The sequence below is a fragment of the Schistocerca cancellata genome, chromosome 2, assembly GCF_023864275.1.
Source record: "Schistocerca cancellata isolate TAMUIC-IGC-003103 chromosome 2, iqSchCanc2.1, whole genome shotgun sequence".
Lineage (NCBI taxonomy): Eukaryota > Metazoa > Arthropoda > Insecta > Orthoptera > Acrididae > Schistocerca > Schistocerca cancellata.
The window spans coordinates 115,677,828-115,703,713 of NC_064627.1; the positions used below are offsets into that span (position 1 = coordinate 115,677,828).

Genomic DNA, 25,886 nt, shown 5'->3' on the forward strand with positions numbered 1-25,886 from the left:
CTTCCGAAATGCCTTAACAACAGACGACGAACTAAATATTCCAGAATTCGAATCAAGAACAGCTGCCAACATGAGTAACATAGAAGTAGATATCCTCGGAGTAGTGAAGCAGCTTAGATCACTTAATAAAAGCAAATCATATGGATCAGGGAGAGAGTGTCACTAAAATTATACAGGATTTGGGGTGGACACCATCAAAACAAAGGCGTTTTTCGTTGCGGAAACTCAAATTACCGACTGTCTCCTCCGTATGCGAAAATATTTTGTTGACGCCGACCTACAGAGGGAGAAACGATCACCATGATACAATAAGGTAAATCAGAGCTCGCACTAAAAGATCTCCGCGCGCCTTACAAGATTGGAGTAATAGAGAATTGTCAAGATGGTTCGATGAACCCTCTGACAGACACTTAAATGTGACTTGTAGAGTAAGTATCCATGTAGCTGTCGATGTACATGTACAACAAATGTTGCCGAATGGGGAGGGCGTATTGTATCTTGTCACTTGCCATGAAACATGGACGCAAGCCGAAAAGACTGTATTTCGTTCACAATATAGTACGACCATTATTCTGGGGTGTGCCTTGACTTGGCCAGAGAAAGGCAAGGAACCGGGAAGTATGTTGCTTTGTTGCCTTTGCACAAGACATCTGAAACCGATATTTTAACCTCCATCTCAGTGCTTTAATAGTTAATTACTTTTTGACAAAGGCAAGTGAGAAATATTTATTTTATTTTGATGTTATCAAACTGAAAATTCTGTGGATGTGGTGCCGCAACTGCGATGCATGTTGGTACGCATGCATTTTGTGCATCCTTTAGTTGCCAAGCAAAATCAGTCGCAGGTCTAAATTAATACACCATAACCTCTGCAAACATAAGGATGTTAGGGCTTCGTCTGATGAGAATACTTGGTTGGGGCCGCATGCTGCCCGCGGTTACACGATAGTTATTATATGGTTTCCGTTCTTGCCGATTGAGGTACGGACGTCTGAAAATGAATTGAAGTATGACCACCATTTCCCTAAAATGAACTGAAGACATATGGATACGAAATGCAGTGTGTTGCAAACTTTATTTCACAAATAAGTTGTCTGTTTCCGGCGAAGAGTGTCTAAGTAAAACAGGGGCTTTAAAATATGAATCGTGGCACGTTTTACAGAAACAATAAATAGGTTTCCAGGGAAACATGTGTGTTCTGGATAATACGTGTTTCTCAGTTATCCGTGCAGATTTGGGCGCACATTAATCCGAATAATCGGAAGCTTCCTGATTCGCAAATAGTTTAAAGCGTTGGTTAAGAAATAACTCTGCCTTACCGACCGATTTCGGCGAGGAAGCGGCGCCCAAGAGCGAGTTCAACACTGGTTCGATAGATGGCAGCGCCGGCGTGTCGCGCGCGCGGGCTCCTGGGAGCCGGCGAGCAGTGGCGCGCGTTTTGTGGCGGCAGTAGGTGGCCGACAGCCGCGCAGTGCATGCCGAAACTAGCCATTGTGCGTCGGTGCGTGTGTGACGCGCGTGGGACGCCACGTCGTAGTCGGAGAGCACGTGCCGCGAGCGCTCGGCATGGTCGACAGCAACACCGTCATCGAAGGCACCGTCAAGTTCCGAGATGGCAAAAAGGTGATTAGCTCGTCACGTTCTCCCTCAACGGAAATCATTTTCAATTTTATCACTTGCGTATACGGTAGTACCATCACCTGAGGATGCGGTCTGCATCTAATTTTAGTAGCTCTTACAGCGTTCCACAGCCCATAAAATATCTGTAAAATTTTAAATTTATAACTATTTCGAATCGGGACGTATAAACATAAACGGAAATGGAATATACGTTGGTAACACATTTACTGGCAAGCAATGTAGTGTCGACAGCAGAAATTGATATGAATAAATGCTTCCTATTTAATATCGTACATGTGGGACAACCACCTTTGACTAGATCTAAATGAAACATTGTAAGGATATGTCAAATTATTCATGACGAAGTTCTAAGACGTCATTACGACTGCCGCTATGAAACTGAATACCGTGATTTGGTGTAAACCGTGATATTGTCAATTGTTAAATGTTATAATCGTCCATTAATGAGGGACAACTGGCTGCCTGATCTACTGTAGGCAATTCGTGCAATGGTTGAGCGATCTTACAAGTACAGGATTTTCTATTGCTTACACCCTTATATTACTGGAAGACCGGAAACTCTCATTACCAGACAGAAACCGAAACCGAAGTAATTGATTGATACAGCTTGAGTGCAATTTTTTTTTTTTTTTTTTTTTTTTTTTTTTTTTTTTTTTTTTTTTAGGAAGTGTGGAGAGCACCGGTGACAAATGATGTGCCTGGAAACCCGTGATCAGTGCCGAAGCGTTTCCGTAATACAGAAACAAACAAGAAAAACGATGTGTCCCACGCTGTTGAGTATATTATGTGGAGAAAGGTGGCAATTGACTGTGACATTTGTAAACAACTAATGCGGTAGTAATGGACAGTAGTAACGTACATGGCAAACAATAGTCTCGTCATACTACACACTAGAAGTTTCTCTTTCCATCAATTATCCGCAACACACTCAACCTGAGGTAAAGTTGCTCGATGTTGAAGATGCAAGGCTCGTATTCGGGATGAATGGGGGCTCGAATGCCTTTCAGTCGATCACATTTACGTTCACTCTAGTTTCCCCAGTTTGCTTCACGTTTATAGCTGGGTGGTTTCTTAGGAAAGGGCCACGGACAATTTCCTACCTCATCCATGTTCAAAGTTGCGCACCGTGTCCAGCTATATAATTGCCGACAGGATGTCGACAACTTTCACCTCCCTGAACAATCTAGATAGCGGTTATTAATAAGCATTGATACCAAATTGGTAACACATCTGGCAGTTGTTTGCAAATTTAATAATTAACGTGGTCTCAGGTAATAACGATCTATCTTTCACGTAACGAAGAGTGGAGAACATACTTCGTGTGTGACACAGTCGCTTCATCTGTGATGTGCAGTTCTGTTTAAAACTGGTATCTGATCATGGACCTGTACCTTTCTGAGGATTATCTCAACGGAATTTAGAAAGACCATATTCATTAATGTTAGGGCTACCACGCAATACAAAAGAACTAAAAAAATCTCCATACTCTACACCGTAACCACATTTCCGTGGCTAATCAAGCATGTACTAAGGCGACGATCAATTCACGCAGTAACTAAATAATATGGTACAGAGCGGCGGATTTGTTGGGCCTGGCAAAATGTTACTACACGTAAAACAATGTAGTAAAAGTGTTGGGAGGCAAAACAGTAAGAAAATAATGACAACAGAATGTCAGGCGAAAAACTTTCCAGTAATTGAAACTAAAAGTTCATTCAACGTATTATGACCCGTCTTATAACCAGACACTTATCTTCTGCTTCTTCTCATATGGTTATTGACCAGGCGAGGTCCCTGACCTTCATAACGCATCGGATGGATGTAGTTTATTGAATCTTCCTTGATTACGGCTTAGCGTCTGTTGTACCTTAAACTGTGCTGTTATTCAAATAAATGCTCTTCAACTTAATGATTACGTCCAAACGAGTACTTCGTACCTTCACGTGAATCTACGAGGGCAATTCGGAAAGTAAGTTCCGATAGGTTGCGAAATGGAAACCACTGTGAAAATCCGATGAAGATTTGCGCAGATGTGTAGGGCAGTGTTTCTAGTACGAGCGTTGACTGCGTCACGCCGCTCTTTTCAGTTCTGAACGTACAGTTAACGCGTGAAGATGCCTAGAGCATGCGTCTCCCGTCATGTTCGAGGGCCTGGTGAGAAATTTCGCCTGAAGCTATGCAGCCCACGTAACATAACCGTCATTCGTTTCCTTCTTTAAGACAATTCTGAGCCGAATTCTGCTGGGGCAATGATGATAATTCTGCAGCGTTTTCGATGGAAAGTGTTTCATCACCCACAATACAGCCCTAGCTGGCTCCTTCTAAGTTTCATCTCTGCTCACATGAAACCCTGACTAAGAAGACAACATTTTGGCACAGACAAGGAGCTGTAGGCCAGCGTAAAGAATTGACAGGAAACGCTGACGGCTGCCTTCTATGACGAGAGTATTGGAAAGTTGGTAGAACGCTACGGCAGGTGTTAAGTCATATGTACGACTATATAGATAAGTAGCTGGAAGTTGTAGCTAACTGTTTCTACAAAATATTTGTGATTTTCACTGTGGTTTCCATTTCGCGGTCGATTGGAACTTACTTTCCGAATACCCCTTGGATTTGGAAGTTCCTCACATATTTCTTCCAAACCGAGGCATGAACTTCTTTTTCCTGGCTTTTATCCGGTATCCTCACGGAGTCGGCGGGTTAATCAGTATTTTTATTTATTTATTGGCTTTTAGTACGTGCCCACACAGCCATGTCAACAGGGGAATGTTCTTCCTGACGCTACGAAGGGAAGGACAACACTACAGCCAGTCCCCTAGCGGAGGAAATCCCCGACCCGTCCGGGAATTGAAACCGGCCCCCTTCGCTTAGCAATCCGCAGCGGTGACCGCGCGCCCACCGAAGCGGACATGTTAATCTGTATTTGATAATTTTAATGGTATAGGGCGACCGGATGCTCTTCATCTCGCCACTGCCACCCCCTCCCCTCTCCCACCCCCACCTAGACGGTCAATTGTATACCCCTTGTGTTTGTGTCCAGTGTTATCGATGTGAAAGTGTGAGACAATATTTTCTAAATGTTCGGGGATGTTGTAACTGAGGCAATACGTGGTACCAGCCCGTTATTCTCCTAGTCGGATGTGGAAAACGGCCTAAAAACCGAATCCAACGTGGCCGGTTCACCGACCCTCGTCGTTAATCCTCCTGGCGGATTCGATCCAGGGCCGGCGCATCTCCTCGAATCCCGGAAGCGGCGCGCTAACGCTCGCGCTTCTCCGGGCTGGTGACTGTGGATATGGAACTAATGGCTAATATTCAAGACCCTCAGCCCGTATTCTGCTCGGAAAATTTCTGCATTACACTCCACGTATCCAGAATAATATACGTATACAACGCTCACTTGCTTACGCAAGCTTTGCTTTCTCCGTATATTCGTTTAAGCGTTATACTAAGAGAGAAAAAATTGCGCAGTCCTATTATCTAAGCACAACTACTGACTCGCAGCCGAAGACATAGAAAAGATACATTACACACGTTTACAGTAAGTTTTCTGAACGTTAATGGATCATGACAGCAGCTTGTTAACCGCAGCAAACATATCTAAATGCTTGCTGCAGTTTTGGTTGCTGTAGCTCTATATGCTGTGTATGTTCGCCACTTATTTGCACCACTGTACAATAAAGGAGGATAAGAATGTAGTGCTGTTGAATCTACACAAGACGCCACTCACTCCGTCTCAACTTTGAGAAGTGAAGTGTAAAATTTTATGGCTTTCTTCGAGGAAAAACTTTCGCAACAGATGTGCTTCTGGGAGTGTAATGTTCCTCATGGTGGTAATTATCAGACCATCTAAGCAAGGGGTGTCCAACCAGCGGCCCGCGGGCCGCATGCGGCCCAAGTCAAGTATCAATGCGGCCCAAGAAACGAGCATTTATCACACGTTCGATAAAAAAAATTTCATAATATTCCGATTACGTAAAGTTATGTCCCACCACATGATGCTATTTGTCATTGGTCCATCCCGTTTATTTTTTCTTTTATTTTTCTTTCTTTTTCCTTTTTTTTATTATTAGTTATTGTTAGTGTAAAGTTTATTACGTGCGGAACATAAATGCTTGTCTTCTTCCACTGTGGCCCGCAGAAGCTACAACTCTGGACGCCCCTGATCTAAACGTTTAGCCGAATGTATGAAGGCCCAGAATCAAGGCTTTTGGATCCGGATTGGACTGAGAATTCGTAACCTACATCGCCTGCCAGTAAGTGACAGCTAGGACAGAAGGTGGTAGCGTAGTACAGTGGACGTTTTCTGTTGTTCTAGTGGAAGTCCCGCTGGTGTGTGATGAGGAAGCTGTCCCCAGTCGCAGGTATGTACTGTATGTAAGAGCACGCACTGCTCCTCCTAGCCACGCCGGCGGAGCCTGCTAGCTATGCTGCCCGCCACACGCATGAAGCTCGTTTCCTTTAAGACTTTGCCTCTGTCGGACTGCCTGTGTAGCAGTACTTCGGAGAAGCTACTTTGACAGTATTGCCAATGAGCTATAGCTTACAAGCGCAGCATACAACAAAATTCGATGGTTTATCAGCTTCATCATTTTTAAGCGAGAATATGCATTCATTTAATACATAACTAGAAAATTTTTTGTGTTGCACGTAAGGATCTCATAAATTGGAGCCAGATGATGATGAGGTACAAAATTCCAGTTCTTGTTAATGAGAAACGCACTATTTTAATTCTCGAAGAACAGTTTTAATTGGTACTCATTTCGACTCTACTGCTGATTTCATAAGAACAACCTAGTAAACGTTCGAACTTATTGCGTCTCTATGTAAATAAAAATGTAACTCTTCGTTTGCTCAGTACTGAAATCTCCTAAAGTTCCTGCCGATTGCTTCTAAATTTTGTCACAACGTTGTTTTCGAATACGCGCGTGTTTTCATATACCTTCTGCAGCACCATCTTACATAAATACATATTTAATATAGAAAAGGGAAACGTTTTACCAGAAATCTCGAGAAGTACCTGAACGATTTTACTTTTATTTTTATGTGATACTGTAATGAACATTCTAAAGGACATAAGCAGTATTTTTCTTTGTTTGGATTCCCGCCATCTTACAACATATGAATACATATTTAATATGGAAAATGGAAGCGATATTACCATAAATTTCCCCAAAAGTACTTGATCGCTTTATTTCGGATTTGTACTGAATACTCTAATAAACGTTCCGACGGACACAGCCTATATTATTAAATATACATATTATATAAATACGTATTTAATATATAAAGTAGAACTCTTGTTACCAAAAATCTCGAAAAGTTCTTCTTCGAAATATTTCAGATTTTTGTACATTACTCTAATAAACGCTCAGAAGGACATGGGTAATATGCAGGGTGAAGAAAAGTTCGCACAGTTGGACTTAGCATCGTGATTCCTCACATACTGACAATACAAAAGTTTCTGTCACCAAATTTCTGCCTGCACGTATTTCAGGCAGTAAATGGACGTTTAAGACTGGCAACGCTGAAATCACGTTTACGGTAACTACATCTGCCAACATTAGAGTTATGCAGTTGGTATAGTGGATAGGATTTTGGGTTAGTTGCAGGAGGCCGAGGGTTCGATCCTGGGTCGAAGATTCTTTTTATTTGCTAAAAGTAGTCTGCGTGATACGGCATCTGTCGTCATAAACTTAATACAATGATTACATTGGATCTTGCACAAAACTCAGAAATGGAAATACAATCGTTTTCATTGGTCAGCTTTTAAAGAAACCTTATGGATATCGTGGACACGAATTGTTTCGCACCACTGGATCTACTATATTCCAAACCTGTTTTGTGGGTACCCTCCCGCAGTTGTCCCATCGATTAATACCAACTATTATTCTTGTCACTTTCAGGCCATTACAATCCGTTAGAGTCTTACGTCACCAGCACAGCTAGCAACGTGCTTCGCAAATAATTTCGATGGGACAATTGGGGCACGGTACACAGAAAACAGGTTAGGAATCTAGTTGTTGCAGTGTATAAGAATTTTTAATGTAGGTGATACATAAATTTATATACAATATAAGATAAGGAAACGTTGCTAGTGTCGTAAAGTTCTTGAAAAATTTAGTTCAGGTTCTTGAATAGAACTCCAATAAATATTTTTTGAAAACAAAATTGCAGGTTTTCTGTTAAAACCGACTGAGAGAAAGAAAATTCTGTGCTTTGCTCTGCTGTGAATATGTGCAGTATCGATTTCATTCTGGAAGTCAGTTTTAACAACGATAGTCGGATATTTAAGCAACTAGAAAAGTGGTTTCTCACATACATCCACAGTGTCCTGTTTTGGTTCCACACAGACGATTTTCACAGAAATAACAAAAGTTGTATTTGTGTATTTGTGGCTTAACAGCATATGACTGGATAACACTATGGAACCTCAATTTTGAATGACAATAAACAAGGCATGGATCAGAGAGCGAGAGGGGGGGGAGGGGGAGGAGTAGATGATCAGAGGAAGGGGGCAGGAAATGTACACAGAGAGGAGGAAGGGTGCGGTCAGAGATAGGGGGAGGAGGAGGTGGAAGAGGAGCTGACCAGAGAAAGGGAAGAGGAGCTGATAGACAGAAGCGCGATGAGGGGCTGGACAAAGAGAGGAGGAGGAAGACATGGACAGAGACAGAAGAGGAAAGGAGATTAGGAGATATACACAATTCCTATACATTTTTTGCAATTACGAAGCATTGCCGAGCTCGCTAATCTAGATATATATTCTGGCAAACACTGTGAACACCGTGGAAATGGGTACGTACCACTGTAAAGATTTCTTCTCCTTTTAGTCGCGTATGGAGCGCGGAAGACGGATTCCTTAAAGGCGACAGTGCGGACAGTAAATAGTTTACCGCTGTCTTCGCGGTTCCTACGAGAGGGATACGAACGGGGTTCTATCTAGTATATCCTTCACCTAATGCTGGAACTTGAAGTTGTGCAAATATACTTTTGTGGAGTACTTGGCGTCTACGTTCAATCAATTAAGCTCTCCTGTGACGATTCGTGTGGACCTTCTTTGATCTGTAGCCCTTGCTAGTCTTACTCGGTAAGGGTCTAAGACACTTCAGTAATATTCTAGAATTGGCCGCAGGAGCCTTTTGCAAGCAATCGTTATTGCAGACTTATAGCATTTTTGCTGTATCCTACTAGTAAACCTAAGGGTACCACCTACTTTTGCTACGATTGAGCGTATGTGCTCACTCCATTTCATATTACAACATGTCGTTACTCCCATGTTTTATGTGAGTTTACCGGTTCCAGCTGTGGCTTATTAGGCCATTATCGTCTCATCTTTTCGTAGCATACGTGCAGTCTGTGTCAACAGACACTTCATAATGCCTTTCTTTAAAGTAATGATTTGTAGAATAGTGCGCTATTACAGGACAAATGAGGACTGAAATGAAAACACTAGAAATACCACAACCAAAATCAAATGATAAAGAATAGTGAAATTGAAAAGGATGTCTTACCTTTTATAGGTAACTCTCATTAATTTGACACTTGCAACAACTACAGTAGTGGATAAGTTGGATTAATGTTTCAAATAACTCAGACCGTGGTCTGCTTTGCTTACTGGGATACAAGTGAAGAAAAGAGAAACACCGAATATGCAAATAATTTTCCTGTTATGCCCTATTTAATTTTTTTTCATATTACTTTAGCGAATCAGATAACAAATGGCTCTGATCACTATGGGACTCAACTTCTGAGGTCATTAGTCCCCTAGAACTTAGAACTACTTAAACCTAACTAACCTAAGGACATCACACACATCCATGCCCGAGGCAGGATTCGAACCTGCGACCGTAGCGGTCTCGCGGTTCCAGACTGCAGCGCCTAGAACCGCACGGCCACTTCGGCCGGCCTAATCAGATAACAAGCGTTGTTATTTCATAACCTACATACAAACCATATTTAACATGAACATATATCAATGATCGGGTAACTCTCTATGTGCCCATGTGACTGAATTTAGTCCGTTCTTCATGTAATCGTATCGGTGATTTCGGTTTGGACATCTTACACGCGTTAAGGAGATAGGGAGCTTACATACCCCTGCAGCCCGGTTGTGTGGGCCACTTCTGATCTTCCCAATAACTGATTACGCTGTCGTCACACCGGTGCAAGCAAATTTTAAAACAAGGAACTAGAACTACATGATCCAACCACCAGCAATTTTAACGAAATTAATGGATCACGTCTTTGTAATCCTTCGTTCGCCAATGTAATGGGGACAAAATTCACTGAATAATATGCTATGATTACTTGCGGTTGGTACGTCTATGACCTTTCAACATTTGGCTATACAGCTGCAGGCAGCGAAACCGGTTGTATATCAATAAAACAACAATTTTACCAGCTGACAGCGGAATTCTGCTCACCATCAAGCCCGTGAACTACAGATGGCCGGATATAAAATACGTCATAGGTTGTGATCATGCTTTTCATTGGTATTCACTACAGACAGTCTGTTTTCGTGGCTGTTGTGAATTCTACCGATCTCCTTTCTGGCAGATTTCTGTGAAATATTTGCGTGTAACTTGAACCATCTCAGCTGGCAGTCTCATTGCTGGCGGTCTTTGAAATGCCACTCAAAAATGGTTGAAATGGCTCTGAGCACTATGGGACTTAAGATCTGAGGTAATCAGTCCCCTGGAACTTAAAACTACTTAAACCTAATTAACCTAAGGACATCACACACATCCATGCCCGAGGCAGGATTCGAACCTGCGACCGTAGCAGCAGCACCGGCCGGCAAAAGCCACTCGTATTGCTAGATTATGATTCGTTGCTGGCTGTCGATCATCTGTTTATTGTCAGATATGGTCTTTTGTATGCCAACCCATACGTCCTCCTTCTTGACTGTTGACTTTGCAGGGTTGTTTTACATAAAAGGCGTTGGTTGTTGCTTGACAAACAAATTGGAATACTACACCATCTCGACGCAAAGGAAATGAGGCTATTAAGGAACTGTGATATCGGCGTGTTAGTGCAATGATTGACTTTTTCCACACGCTGTTGCATGTCTCAGTGGCAGAGGACAATGAGTTTGCGAGAGCGTCATACTTGCACTTCGCCGGAAAATGTCGTCTGCCAGGTCTGGCACGAAAGAATGAGACTGATGCTGCAGAACTCTCTGGTTCTCTCGTTTGCCCAATTAGTGTGGCCGTAAGAGTAGGACCGTAAGTGAGTTAACAGATGCCTAGCCCGACCTGCTAGCTGCGCGGGCTAACGCGCTGCTTCCCGAGCGGGAAGGCGTACCGGTCCCCGGCACGAACCCGCGCGGAAGATTAGATCCGGTGTGCAGGCCAGCCTGTGGATGGTCTTTTAGGCGGTTTTCCGTCTGCCTCGGCGAATGCGGGCTGGTTCCCCCTATTCCGTCTCAGTTACACTACGTCGGCGATTGCCGCGCAAACAGTGTCTCCATGTATGCGTACACCATAATTACTCTACCACGCAAACATTTGGGGTTACACTCGTCTGGTGTGAGACGTTGCCGGGGGAGAGGAGGGGGGGGGGGGAAGTAGTAGGGTTATGAACCACTGAGGGCTACGGCAGGACGAAGCCTCTCCGTCGTTTCTAGATTCCCGGTTCAATACACTCACACACACACACACACAAAACAAACGCCTGCATACGTTATTTCAACTGGTCGAAAGATTTCTACTTTTAGTTTTCCGTGAGTGTAAAATGTACTAATATATCACAAGTAGTACACTTATAAAGTGATCACGTTTGTTTCTTTAGCGTTAAGGTAATAACCGGATGCCTATCCTAAGATATGTCCTTCAAATTAGTGAAAATACTGTGAATTTCGTGTACAAATGGAGTCATCCCAAGCAAACACTGCTCATCGGTTTCTTTGGTGGCCCATTGTCGAAGGAAAACATCGTTTAGTTTGTCATTGCTTACAAAAGTATATTATAATGTGGCGTTGTGAGCCCAATCCATGCAGTGCAGTAGTGTTGTGTTGTATCCTGTTCAAGGACATTTCTTAACCATGACCGCAATATACGATTTTTTTTTTCAGTTTTTGCAGGTACTAGTTTGCTTCTAGACAAAAGTGGTTGCAATAATCTGGGAGGCAAACAGACTAAAAACAAAATATCTGGTATGAAAAGGGATATTTAACAGTCAGATAGAATACGGAACACGTTGAAAATTCTGTTCAGAGCACTACATGTAGTACTCCTTCGTGTTAGGACACTTCAGAAAGAAAAATTTAAACACCTGCTTCCAGAAAGATGATCCCAACTGAGATAAAGGTTTTGATGATGTATTATAACAAATCTCCAAACGATCAACATGACGACAGCAGCAGTGTCAAGCGTCAATAGATCTGGCGCCATCACGGTTTTTACAAAGTACTTTGCGAAAAGAGCTGTTGCTGTCCTTGCTGGATGTACAGAGAAGTTCGTAAACTAAAGCGAGGAGACGATCGCATGCAAATGGATACAAACGTCATTTAACTAGGCTGTGTCTGTCCTTTGACGTCACTATCCTCCATCACTACAAAATGTTTATGCGATGCATTCGTCATGACGAGGAGAACACAGTGAATGACCATGACACGATGTCAGGTTTGAAACTGGTTTATTGTACGTCATATTAAGTTTGTTGATCGCACCGTAGTACCACTGTGTTCTTCGCTAGGCGTATAAGATGTCTACATACATGATGGTAAACGTGCCACAAACGTTATTAGCAACACTCCTGTCTGTGATTCCTATGCAGTCATTATATGCTCGTAGGATGAGGTGCAACTCTGTTCGTGACACTCCTTTTCCCAATTATGCAAAACGAGTACTGCTGGCGGCATTTGCGAAGTCTACATTCTGAACACGCACCACTGTTTAAATGTGTATCATGGTTAAAGCATGATTATGTTGTAACTTTAAACATCAGTCGCCAAGTCCTACTTTATTAAGCCGTCTGCATCTGTGTCTCCATAAAGGTATCATACGCCACTGCATAGAGAGGGTCACTTCACACCAGTTTTAGTCGCGCATGTCCTATTTCACTCGCTTGTGGTACTTTGCAAGAAATTTTCCTAGAGGGCGTGCCGTAATAGCGGAAAATGACACGGTTGAAAGTATACGACAGTACAAGCAAAAACATTCCAGAGAGCTTAGGTGCGCAAACTAGCAATTTTTGAGTTAACTTCCAATGAATAGTTACGCCACTGAGTTCGAAATAAAATATTGCTCTAGTTACTATAAATGCATTAGCAATGTACAATTCCCTATTAAATCCCTAACTAATTGTGCTCACATACTACGTACGGGCTATATTTAAGGAATATGATACAGGGGACATGGAAACACTGCGAAAAATGCTTGCATGATCCAAAATACAGATACTAGCCTAGCATACAGGCTGTGCTGTATTGTTTGACCACGAACGGCACCTGTTCCCATTGTGTTGGAAGTGTCAGACGTGGCCAGAACAGTGTTCTGAGTAGTTGCGAGTGCGTTATATCGGAGCTAATTACACTCCAAGATGAGCAAATTGTTGGCACTCGAATGGTGATTGCTTCCACAACCAAGGTAGCTGAAGTCTTTCAAGAGGCACTGTATTGAAGATTTATACTGCATTGAGGGGAAGCCGGGAAAACGTCATTCGGACGAAAGTGTGCGTTGAATGATCGTGACGGACGGTGACTGAAGAGGACTGTGAAGGAAAACAAGTGGATGAAAGCGACAAAAATCGCTGCAGAACTGAATGCCCCACATGCGAATCTCCATAACCAGGGAACTGTTCAGCAGGTTGTAATTCCAGAACCATTCATCAGTGCCGGGGAGGCTGGAATCCCAGAACCACTCATTCGTGATGCAGTTGCTCATTACAGGAAAAGGTGATGCCGAAACTGCAAAACCTGGGCTGTGGAGCAATGGCACAAGGTCATTTGGTCGGATGAATCTTTTTTCGCACTGTTTCCAACTTATGGCCGAGATTACGCCCTATGAGTGAAACATGGGGCCATGGCTACTCTGCAACGTCGCATTACTGCCAGGGATAATCAGACCGTTGTACACTGCTTATTCCCAAATAGTGATGTCGCATTCCTAGACAGGCTCCATGTTCATGGAGCTCGCGTCCTCCAGTATTAGTTTTGTGGACATGAAGATAAATTTCCACCACATTCAGCAGATCTTTATATTATTAACTCTTTGTGGTCTATTTTGGAGAAAAGGGAGTGTAATCGCCATCCTCCTCCATCACTGTTACCTGAATGTACCACAACTGTTTGGTAATAATGGTACAAAATCCCCCTGAAAACAGTACAGATCCTGTATGATTCATTCCGAGACGGCTGGAAGCGGTTTTTGTGTTTCCGTATCATCATCCACTCCCAGTACATGTATGACAGGGCACAGTCACATTTTGTCTCTATTGAAAGACGACAATTAACGTGCGAAGATGGACCTAGATCGATAGGTCGATCAGGGCTTGTATCTTGCCTTTCAGGATCACCTGATCTCACCCACTCGATTTGTCGGAGGTCACGTCAAGTGTGAATGGTTGTGCCAGCATTGATACGATTAAAGAATGGAAGTACCCAAATTTTAAAGTCTTATCAGGCTTTCGGAGATGATCCAGAGATTTATGAGGACTTTGGAAACACACAGGGCTTTATTGCATGAAACTGTGAGTACGACACGCGTGATGCCTTCTTTAACAGGTAATATCGTAAAGTATTCTGTTATAAAAGTAAAACAGTGTATCTATGTGTACGACTGGGATTTTCTCCCAAACCCCTGGATCGACTTTAACCTAATCTGGCACAGAAACTACAGGTCTCACCCATGTCCAGTGCTATGGTGTTTGTAACCTCATAGCTCGAATAGGAGTTGAGATGCGGACAGAAATGTGATTCTTGCATGCCCTGGCAGACAGGGTGTTTCAGGAGGAAAGGTACATGCTTTGAGGGATGATAGTATTAGCGATTCTGAACAAAAAACTTCCGAAATAGAACACATTTAAAATCACTTGTGTATGTTTTTCTTGAATAAATTGAAAACCGCACCCTCCAGCGAAAACGTGTCGCAGTACAAAATTAAACTATATTAAATTTCCTACCAAAAAGGTCCTATTAATTTTTTCTCTAGAACTAATGATTTCTGCGAAGAGAGCGCGAGAATGTTGAAAAACTCGCTCGACGCACATGCGCTGTAGCTCACGTAGTTTTTGTAGGCCAATTTGAGGTTTACAATGTGCCACAGTAGCGTAGAGCAAGTTGACGAACAGTTTGATACGGGACACTTGTGGTCTATCAAGTCAGGAAACTACGAGTTATTCAAGAAAAACGTACAAAAGTGATATTAAATGTGTTCTATCTCGGAAACCATTCGGAATAGGGCATACGTTCATATGAAGATTTTTATTCAGAATCACTAATACTATCACCCCTCAAAGCATGTACCTTTTCTTCTCACTCACTCTGTATAGGTTGCCCAGCTTGACAGGTGAATTCTATGGAAATAGTATCAACCTGCCTTTGCCTTATTTTGCAGTGAACGCTTCACACTAGGAGCACACAACGGTTTCCCTTCCACTTGCGTTTCGGCTGGAGAGAGAGAGAGGGAGGGAGAGGGGAGGAGAACTGAAGGAGAGGGTAGCAGGAGATGAACTAGAAGAATTGGGAGTTGGAGATGAACAGAGATGGGGGTAATAGATGGTCAGAGACAAGGGGACAGAGGAGTTGCTCAGAGTGAGTGGAGACAGCATATAGGCTGCCCTGGAGAGAGGGGAAGGAGCTGAGAGAGAGGGAGGACGAGATGGACTGGGAGAAGGGAGAGAAAGAGATAGACAGTGATGTTGAGAAAGAGGGGGTGGTCAGAGAGAGGTGAACTGAGTAGTTTGTCACAAAGATGGGAGGCGGTGCTGAATATTAAATGGGAGGGGAGAAGATGGATGGGGAGAGGTAGGAGGAGGAAATGTGTACAATGTGTGTAGAATACGTACGTAAACGAAGCTCAGCTGAATTCGCTAGTTATGACTTACAATGTGATGTAGCAATATTTTATACTTGTTAAGGTAGACCATGGATTAAATCTGTGTTCAGTTAGACTAGGTCTTCATAGAATAGTGTGCAGTTCAAATACGTTTGTACTGTACAGGACAATATTCCATACAGAATTCAGTATAGGTTCGTAACCAAACATTTGCAATTATCTCGGAACGCTTTAGCTCCCATTATCGGATACTTTCATGCGCGTCAGTTTCGCTATTAATTATGATACACACCGTATACTCCCCGGTGTACACTGCAATCCGGCTTACGTCGCTCTCACAGTTCCTACGCTAGCTGTACGAAAAAAAAGCTGTTAAACTGTTGGTCTACCTCGACTCTAAATTTACCGAACAGAATTTCGCTCTCGCGAAGTTATGTTCCCGAGAGCAACGTTATGCTTCATCCAAAAATTCAATTTACTGTCCCTGAACTTTCCAGTTGCACTTTTGTTTGCGCTGCACCAGTTTGTTACAATTTAAGTAGCACGTCTCTGAATTCGTTCGATGTCTGCTGTAGTACATACCTGATGGGTCTCAAAACACCGAAGCTGTATTTTGGATCTGATCACACTGCTGCAGTTACTTTCTTTACATATGCTCTTCACATTTGTAAAATCTGCTTAACATAGTACCTAGGTCTCCAATCGCCTTTCTCTGTCACTGATTTCAGAGCTCTTCGCAATCGTTTAGTTTCGCAGAAATTTACCGATAATCGTCTAATCGGATATTATAGGTTTCTCTCTCTGATATTGGCGTTATCCTACTATTACGTTCCTTTAGTGAGATACTATGTAAACTTATCGTCAGGGAATACTCTTAACAGACAGAGCATTAAGGGAAACATAATCGTTCCACTTGCATTTCAAAGGGGTATATACCGTGTTCGTACCTTTCTGTGGAGCTTTCTCCAACTAGTTTTAACGTTTTGGATTACATCAGCTGAAATGCTTCGAGTCAGTCACATTTTTATGTAGGTAATTACATATTTCCGTTATCACTCAAAATGGTTCAAGACATACGGATAAATGGAAAATTCCGCGCTTTACATCAGATATATTTCGCTCTTCTTTGGCCACTTGTCATACAATTTTCGAACAGACTGTACCATTTTGTTGTAAGGCTGCCTTATGTGCAGTGCGTGAGGCTTACGCTGTCTGCACGAAGTTTGCTCGACCTCTGATCAAAGTAGCGGAAATTATCCGCGTTTAGTTATTTCCGTCATGAGGCGTACTTAAACTGACAAGAGGATCGTGCATAGTCGTCATCACCAATTTCGTCGAAATTTTTGGCCAGAAATAAAAGTGACAGAATTGAGAGCAAATGGCAATTGTGGGCAGATGGCAAAGCGTTTAGAAATAAATAGTACCTTTAGCGCATGCCGGGCGAGGTGTGAACCATTTACGCTGGCATAGTACAGAGGCAGTGGTTGGTGCAGTGAAAAGACTAAAACGGTAATCGAAGGGTCAGGAGACCGAGTCCCTAAGTGAGATCCTTTTTTGATTTTCAATTTTTACGTTTCCATCAAACAAACCGAAGTAATTATAAGTATATTGTACTTGTTAATATTTTCATAAACGCCATGACGAGGGAGGGCAAAGGAAAATTTAGGATTCAAGTAAATACACAGTAAATGGTTGTAAGGCCTACACGAGAACTTCGTGTATCAAATTATGTACCTTCATTTTTTTACAGTTGATTATTTACACGTGCAGGGATAATATTCGTCGTAGAAACAGGGAAGCAGTAATTTTTGCGTCACCTTGCACAGTTATAAACGCCGCAATTTTACAGTTAAAGTGTTGTTTTAAAGTCTCTGTACAAATACAGACTTGGATTACGTTCATAAAAAGTTCACTCCCATCGTACAGTGTGGTGGCAAACCAAGCGTAACGCGTCATTCCGTCAAACATGGGCGAGCATAACAGGTGATGTCCAACAGATCGTACGGTATTTTGATACAGTCTTCTCGGGACGTGATTTCTTTCCCTCCCTCGACGAGATAACAGCAGTTTTGAAGATGTTTTGTTAAATTTTTTGGCTGACGATAAAAATAAATGTTGCAGGGTTTCATAAGTGGAGTGCATTTGGGAGGAATCTAGTACTGCACGATGACATTCCTTATTCATCGTGAAAAATCTCATCGCACAATTATGGACTTGCTTTTCTTCCCCACCAGTCAATTAACAGAAAAAATTTGTTCTACTGCACATACGGTTTCGTCTTATTAAAAACAATGTATTGAAGAGTGGATTAGTTTATTTGCCAAAAAACTGAACAATATTAGTTTTCATGTATGGACTCGATCCCCATACCTTCGATTTATCGTTCTGTACTCTTTCCGCTGCACAAACCGCTGCGTGTAGAATACACTGACTTAAATATGCTGACGCTTCACACGGCTCGCTCCGAGAAGGCTTTTTTTTCTCTCCCTTAACGCTTGGCTGTCTAGAGCTCCCTCTTCTGTTGCTTTCATTTCTGTCACATTTGGACGACATCGACGAAATCGGCGTTGACTAGAAGCTCAGTTGCCTTTTGAGGTCACAGCATTTCCACCGAGCTAATTGTATGCTAAATATTGAGTCTGTAAAACAAAGTAAAAACTAAACCGAAGTTCTCTTTGACGCTTCACGTTGAATGAAACATCAGGCGTACATTTTCTTCTTCCTACTTCGAGAGGGAGAGCGTGCTGCTCGAATCATGACGTGCTGTAAAGTCAGGGTGTTTGTAGGCAAACAGCAGCGGACAGATTGTGTGGCAGACAGAGTCCCAGTGAAGAACATATTTGGAGGAGATTTCGTTTCCGGCAGTTGTCTTGAAAATCTTAGTCGTAGCTGCAGAATGGGTAGTAATTTTATATAATTCGGGGACAATAGGTTCCAAACAAAAAATTACGATCTGTTCGATAGATTGAGGGTCTTTTGCACTGTACCTAAATCATAGCGGATGTCACCATCTAAACATTATTGAAAGACAACTGATAAGAACCAGAGAGAAGTTGGACTACACTTCGGGAATAATGTCCTAAACGGAACGGTAACAAGTCGGTGACATCTTAACTCTTATTTTGCTTACTTCAGACATACTTCCCACGGGGGTTTTGATCCTTTATTTTACGGCTGTAGACCTTCATTAAATTTAAATAACAACATATTTTTGAAACGGTGCTGTTAATTCGAGATAAGACCGAAATTTCGACAACATATTCTCATATTACATCGATAGCCGTATGGCACGTATTATGCCTGGCGGGCCTTATGCATTTCCCGCTATATCGATAGCACGCTTTGAAAATTGGGGGCTGTTCGAAACTGGGGGCTGTTCGCTATACCTAATCGTAGTAGCACAGACATTACTTTGACATCTGTTTTTTCTTCTTAACACTGCATCCGTTCACCCAACTCACAAATCGTTTTACTACTTTTTTTATTAATAAGCAGAAAGACACTTCACTGTAGACACAGCGAAAAGATTTCCGACATTGCACCGCACTGTAGACCAATAACAAGGGTAAGAATATGTTGTCTTCAGAAATATGTGATTAACTGTAATAACTTTCTAACAATTGAAACCAGTACCTCATACTGAAACGGGTATATTCAATACCAACGAAACCAGAAATCGGCATTTCCATTGTGTGTAGGATGTTTCTATTGTTTATAGGGAAGTGGTCTTTCTAGGTGATTTTCAGGATATGCAGAGTGTGCTAAACCTCATCTACATCTAATATTTTAAATACTAGTTAGCTTTACGAGCCGATAAATCTAACATATACATTTGTCACAGAATGCGACAGTATATGGTTATAAGGCAGGTGGTAACATTCTGGTAACAGTCATCTCGTTTATATACGTAGAGGTACTGAAATGAAATGGGAGACACACGTGAAAGCAACAGTGAGGAAGGAGAGTGGAAATTTGATTGTGAAGATTCTGCTTACGAGACATCGGTGTGACCTATCTTCGAATACTGCTTCAGTATCTGTAGTCCTTATCCCCTTGAATTCATTAAGTGAATTCACAGAAGTCTGCTGCTATTGCAACATATCTGTTAGCACCACTCCTGAAAATTCAGGGAATCGAAAATCGAAGAATAATGTACAGTTCTGCTGCTTTCATCCTGTAACACGCATTCAGACCATCGCACAAAAGAGGCATGCAGTCATTTGACTATCGAAGTACCCTTTTCCATGCACTATTCAGGGTTACTGGAGAACATTCCAACATTGTAGATCGGCACGATTACGTGAAATACTGTAAGTCGACTTTTAAACATTGCTTTCGCTTATTTCCGTGGGTAGCAGAGCTGAATAGCTAACGCCGGTTTCTGTTACATAACGCCACATATAACCTCATCGATAAGCTGTACCCCCTACGTCACAGAAACTGCTATTTGCATCGGTATAATTTTCAGCTTAATGTCGACATAATTGCGAACGGTCGTTACGCGAAACTATGCGCGGACCGCTGCGCTTTTACGTGAAGATTTGTTATTTCGCACAAATTAATAGTTGTTTTTGTCCCGCGTCTGCATAATACTTGCTATTCATAACATTTAACGGCACGCTGATGCGGACATTTTAATTAAATATAAATAACAAAATTCCTGGCGGCGCTTTCATTTAAATAAATAAAAAATCTAGCATTATTTGATTTTTATGGACACATTTGGACACGTAATTAGCTCTGACGCAGTTTTAATAGGATTACGTTAATCAGAATTCAGCCGAATTTAGTCCTGCGCCGAAGCCCTATGAGAATTAGATTTTTTCCTCATATAACTCTCACTGCCGGTGTTGATCGTGCTGACTGAAGCTCTTTTGATGCGTATAATGTGGACTGCGCTTAAAGGCGATGAAAAGGAAACGAAGGCTGAAGTTCTCCCTGAAATCGACAGCTAGGTCATTACATGCGAAGGAGAGGCACGTACCTCAGAAGGTTTCGAGCGAAATTCGACTGTTGCTTTTTTTAAAAAGGAATCGTTCTGCAAAGAATATAGGGAAACCGTGAGAAATATATATTTGCATGGATGTACTTGTATTTATACATCACTCTTTCTGAATACGGCACTGCATCATTTACTTTGATTTACAGCAGAAAATTCAGTTAGCTATTTGAGTTTCTTTCACGGTTGGAGCTGCTGAAAAATAATAATGCATCTACATTTATATTACTAGGTTCGTGACAGGACGTACTTCTTATTCTACAACGTGTTAAGACTTCTTCCGACTGCAGGCTAAGAAGATATTTTGGAGGAATGTTTTTGATTCTTTTCGAGAACTGTTAATTGCATAATTTAGCAGCGTGAATTTCTCGCGAAGTGCAGTGCAGTGGTTTCGCTCATACCTGGCTGGAGTCCTGCCAGCAGTGCGTCATGCCGGTCACCACAGAGTCACAGTGGAGTCAGGTAGTATCTGGCGTCCCCCAGGGTTCCGTATTGGGTCCTCAAATGACCAAAACGAATATCAAAATGATTTATATAACATATTTGTATGGTGCAAAAAGTAGCAATTGACCCTAAATAAAGAAAAGTGTGAAGTTATTCACATGAGTGTTAAAAGAAATCCGCTAAATTTCGATTACGCGATAAGTTAGACAAATCTGAAGCCTGTAAATTCAACTAAATACTTAGGGATTACAATTACTAATAACCTAAATTGGAACAGTGACATAGATAATGTTGTGGGTAGAGTGAACCAAAGACTGCGATTCATTGGCAGAACACTTAGAAGGTGCAACAGATGTACTAAAGGGCCTGCTTACACTACACTTGTCCGCCCTATTCTGAAGTATTGCTGTGCGGATCCGATCAGGTGAGACTGACGGATGATATTGAAAAAGTTCAATGTGGGTGGATCGTTCTGTATTATCGCGAAATAGGGGAGATAGTGCCACAGACATGATACGTGAATTGAGGTGGCAATCATTAAAACAAAGGCGTTTTCCGTTGCGACGGGATCTTCTCATAAAATTTCAGTCACCAGTTTTCTCCTCCGATTGTGAAACCATTCTGTTGGCACCCACCTACATAAGGAGAAATGATCATCACGATAAAATTAGAGAAATAAGGACTCCCACAGGAAAATAAGTGATCTTTTTCCCGCGAGCTGTTCGAGAGTGGAACGGTAGAGAGACAACTTGAAGGTGGTTCATTGAACCCTCTGCCAGGCACTTAATTGTGAATAGCAGAGTAATCACATAGATGTAGATATAGATGTAGACGTGTCTTTAGTTTTATCCTTTTGCAAATATCACATATAAGCTGATGACCTCCAGTTGTATCTAAGTGCAAAAACAGGATCCCTAAAAACAGCTTTCGAGAATCTCAATGCCGACCCGTGAGCAAATTAGAACGGGCGCAGGATGTATGATTGAATCTCAATCCCTTCAAAACCCAAGCTGTGCTGGTTAGTCATTCTACACTCATTAGTCCTAAATACTGGGAATCCCTACCCTCTTTAACCCTGAATGGGACAAATATCAACTTCTGTCCATCAGAAAAGAGTCTGGGAGTAATAACAAATAAAAATCTAATTGGACTGAGGGTGTAACTACGAGGTAGAGGAGGATATCAACATCTCTCTATGCCCTGCAAAAATATAAAAAACTCTTCCCTCTTGACCTGAAAAAGGAACTGGTACAAACATTTATAATTTCAATTATTGATTACAGCGATGTTACCTTGCAACGCCTTTCTCGGGAAAGCTCACTGCGTCTGGAACTGATTATAATTTCCTAGGTGCGTTGCAGCTGTGACTTTAGATTCTTTGATCACATTTCACCAACATATGCACAGGTATCGTGACAGCGTACAGAGAACCCCCAGAGATTTCCATACATACTGTCTTCTCTTCTGCCTTAGCAACGTACTCGGCCACTCCCCCCCCCCCCCCCCCCCCACACACACACACACACATACATTTTCTCGACCTAAACGCTCTTGTCCAAGCAAACCGGCAGAAACAACCGCCCCAGTCAGAGCAAAATCCTTTCTGTCCCACTCCATCGTTCAGCCACTTTAAGTCCTTCTCAGTAGCAAGAACCCGATTCTGGAATAATCTCCCGCATTATGTCAGAGAGTTTAATAACATCTCCCACTTCAGAATACAGTTAATAACATCCTATAATTCCATCTTTATACAGATAGTTGTGGGACCTCGGCTGTTCAAAATAAAATGTATAATTAAAAGACCTTCAGCCGACTAAACATCTATTTTATTTGAGCAACCGGTTTTTGCGCTACATTACATCTTAAGGCCTCCTGAGAGCCGTGTTGGAGGAATCCCACCTCTGGTTCAGCCAAAATAAGGCGCAGCGTTCAGCGACTGCTATCCGTAGACTTCTTCTTAGCACAGCGATCCCTTCGAACATCACTTGCCGACACGTCGGTCAGGGGCCTGAAGATGGCGTGATGTAGAGCTGAAACTGGTTGCTGATATAATAACTGGAAAGTTAGTCGGCTGAAGATGACAATGACGTATCTACGAAAGCAACAATAAGGATTAACATTGTCCCTGTACGTGTTCATTATCCGTGTACTTTCTTCTCTGAACCAGATTTTCCACATTTCCCAGCATTCTTAGCTGGTGCAGTCTCCTTAAATTTCCCTTCCCCAAAACTCGCTATGTAAGAAAACAACTACTTTATACACTCACGAATGCTTTTTATATCTGCCACTATCCTTATTATTGTTGTAATTATTAGTGGCAGCAGCGGTAGTAGTAGAAGTGTACATACTTAGTATTATTTACTCGCTTGTCACTGTAGACACTCAAACCCTTCCAGTACTATTTAACATATAGTTGTTATTTCTTAAGTTACTAAGACGTAGAAAAGGTACTGTAAGTATGAAACCATGGTTCGATGTAAGAGAGGGCCTAAAGGCCCTAATCAGATAAAGTCAAATAAATAAAAATAACTAAATAAATAATTTATATTAGCATCACATCTACACAGATAATGAGCTGAAGAGTATTCGTAGTTTCTTCCCCCAAAAACGCTTCTCCCCAGCATCTAACTAACGAATTGCAGATTCCCATTTTCTTTGCCTACTGTTCAGCCTGCGTGGTCGTTACATGTCATTGCTCCTCTGAGCTATCTGCATGGCTTGTGTGACTTAAAACGTGACGCATTAATCCTGTTGTAAAAGTGTACTATTCCTCTCGCATGTTCTTATATAATGGAGATCACTGTAACAACGTCGCTGCTGCCGGTAAGTTAAATACGAACCCGTTTTGATTTTTTTCTGGTGAATTCGTCGATAACGACATTATCAGTAGGGAATTTTCCTATATATACGCATGGTACGTGCAGAACAATGATTTGCAAATTAGAACGTAACATTACTTTACGTTGTCCATAATGACTTATTTACATCATCACAGAGGTCATATCAGAGGAAATTAAAATGTGTAATACATTCTAATAATTCAACAATTAGAACAATGATTTGCGAATAAGAACGTAACATTACTTTACGTTGTCCGTAATGACTTCTTAACATCATCATAGAATTCATATCGGAGGAAATAAAAATGTGTAGTACATTCTAATAATTAAAAAATTAGCATAATTTTATGCAGGAATTTCACTTTAATTTCTGTTAAATTTCCGTTCTTAATTTTCCACGCCTAAATAAATGCCAGGCTGCTTCCTCTGGAAAGGTAGTGAGCAATTCCATTGCCCATTCTTGTATAATACGATCTTTTGCCCTATCCCAAATGTTCTCTTCGTCTCTGTAACATTGAAGGCTAATCTTGCCGAAGTCTGAAAAAACCACATTGCAGGATTCGGCAACCCATTGCTTTAGAATTTGTGCAATCCAAAACAGTCTCCGATCGCTAAATATCTTCTTCCTGACGAGTTGCGTTGAACGCTAATCTTGCTGCATCATCTGTTATTTGTTTTTAACAAAACAAAACATGAATCAATTTATTAGCCATGTTTAATTTGTCTATAAATAAAGATTCATGGTCAAATTGATTATTTATGTCCAGAAACATAAGTTAAAGTTTCTCGATGTTCTTTGTGAAAGACCATGATCACGTTATAATGAGTGGAAGAAAATGAACCGCCTTCGGGCTGTAGACCTACAGTTACCACAGGTGCCCCACCACACTATTCGCCCTGATTTTCTATTTTATTTATTTTGACCACCTCACCTCTCAGTGGTTTGGTTTTTGACTACGAACCTGGGGCGTGATATTGTTTTCAACGAAGGACGCTGTTTTAATGCAGCGAAACCAGTTTGACAGTAAAGAAATCACCAATCTTGCGGTTCATTTTAATTCAGTCCATTATGGAGTTTAATGGCTATGGCTGCCCGCATTATGAAGTTCTGTCTGGTGCCGTTGTTCGTCCTTCAGTTTAAGACGTTCAAGAAGTTACCTAACGGGTTCTTACCACAAAAACGAATTGTATGTAATGTACCATACAGCAGAAATATTGCTGTGGAAAAAAATATAAAATTGTGTGAAACACGAAGTCTTTACTTCCATGGGCACTGATGCTAATTCATTTAATTATTAACATTACAAGTCGGATATTTTGCTACGTAACGTGTTGATGCAAGAAATCGCATATGCTTTCCACTGAAACAAATGCCCAAAACAAGCCATCAACTGGAAAACGATCGTCTAAACACGTAGTGGATGAGCTAAAGACTCAGTGGACTGTCTCAGGATTTTGTATTTTTTCCTAATAATTAACAGTCGCGCTCAAGAGAAACTACAGTGCATGAAAGTGTAGAAATATTAGTCTTGCGAACTTAGCAGGTGTTGGCAAGAGTATATCAGTCATTCTTTTCCTTAAGTGGTGAGCTACACTTAGTGCAAAGGGAAATTAACAGCTAAAACAAGTTCTTGTTAAATATAGATCATGGCGCCGTTGGGTTGGTGACAGCTGTGTTGTCGTTGGCTGTCGATCCGAACCCGTTGGTCCACCTCGCCGCTCGCTATCGGAATTTTCACCCACAAGCGGAGCTCGCGTCGTGTATCCTGCTTGTTTCCGCTGCCGGCGCCAGATGGCGTTGGCGGCGCCGGCTTCCTCACTTCGTTACCGCCTCGTTCGAACGAATGTATCGCACGGTGGGCACACGGCGCTTTCAGCAGACGTTTTGCAGTGCGGTATACTGGAGCTGTGTACACAGACCCAAAAACAGCAACGCACATGATTTAAATCCAATGTGAATTC

At 41.8% G+C, this 25,886-nt stretch overlaps 1 protein-coding gene across 1 annotated transcript in view; it reads left to right on the forward strand.

Annotated features, from left to right (window-relative positions):
* Window positions 1-1,463: 1,463 nt before the first annotated feature.
* LOC126151430 (uncharacterized) overlaps window positions 1,464-25,886 on the forward strand; it is a 428,037-nt gene continuing 403,614 nt past the window's right edge. Inside the window, exons 1-2 of the mRNA XM_049915941.1 lie at window positions 1,464-1,623; window positions 5,960-6,005. Of these exons, the coding sequence (XP_049771898.1) occupies window positions 1,567-1,623; window positions 5,960-6,005 (103 nt within the window). The 5' untranslated portion in view covers window positions 1,464-1,566. The remainder of the gene's footprint in view (window positions 1,624-5,959; window positions 6,006-25,886) is intronic.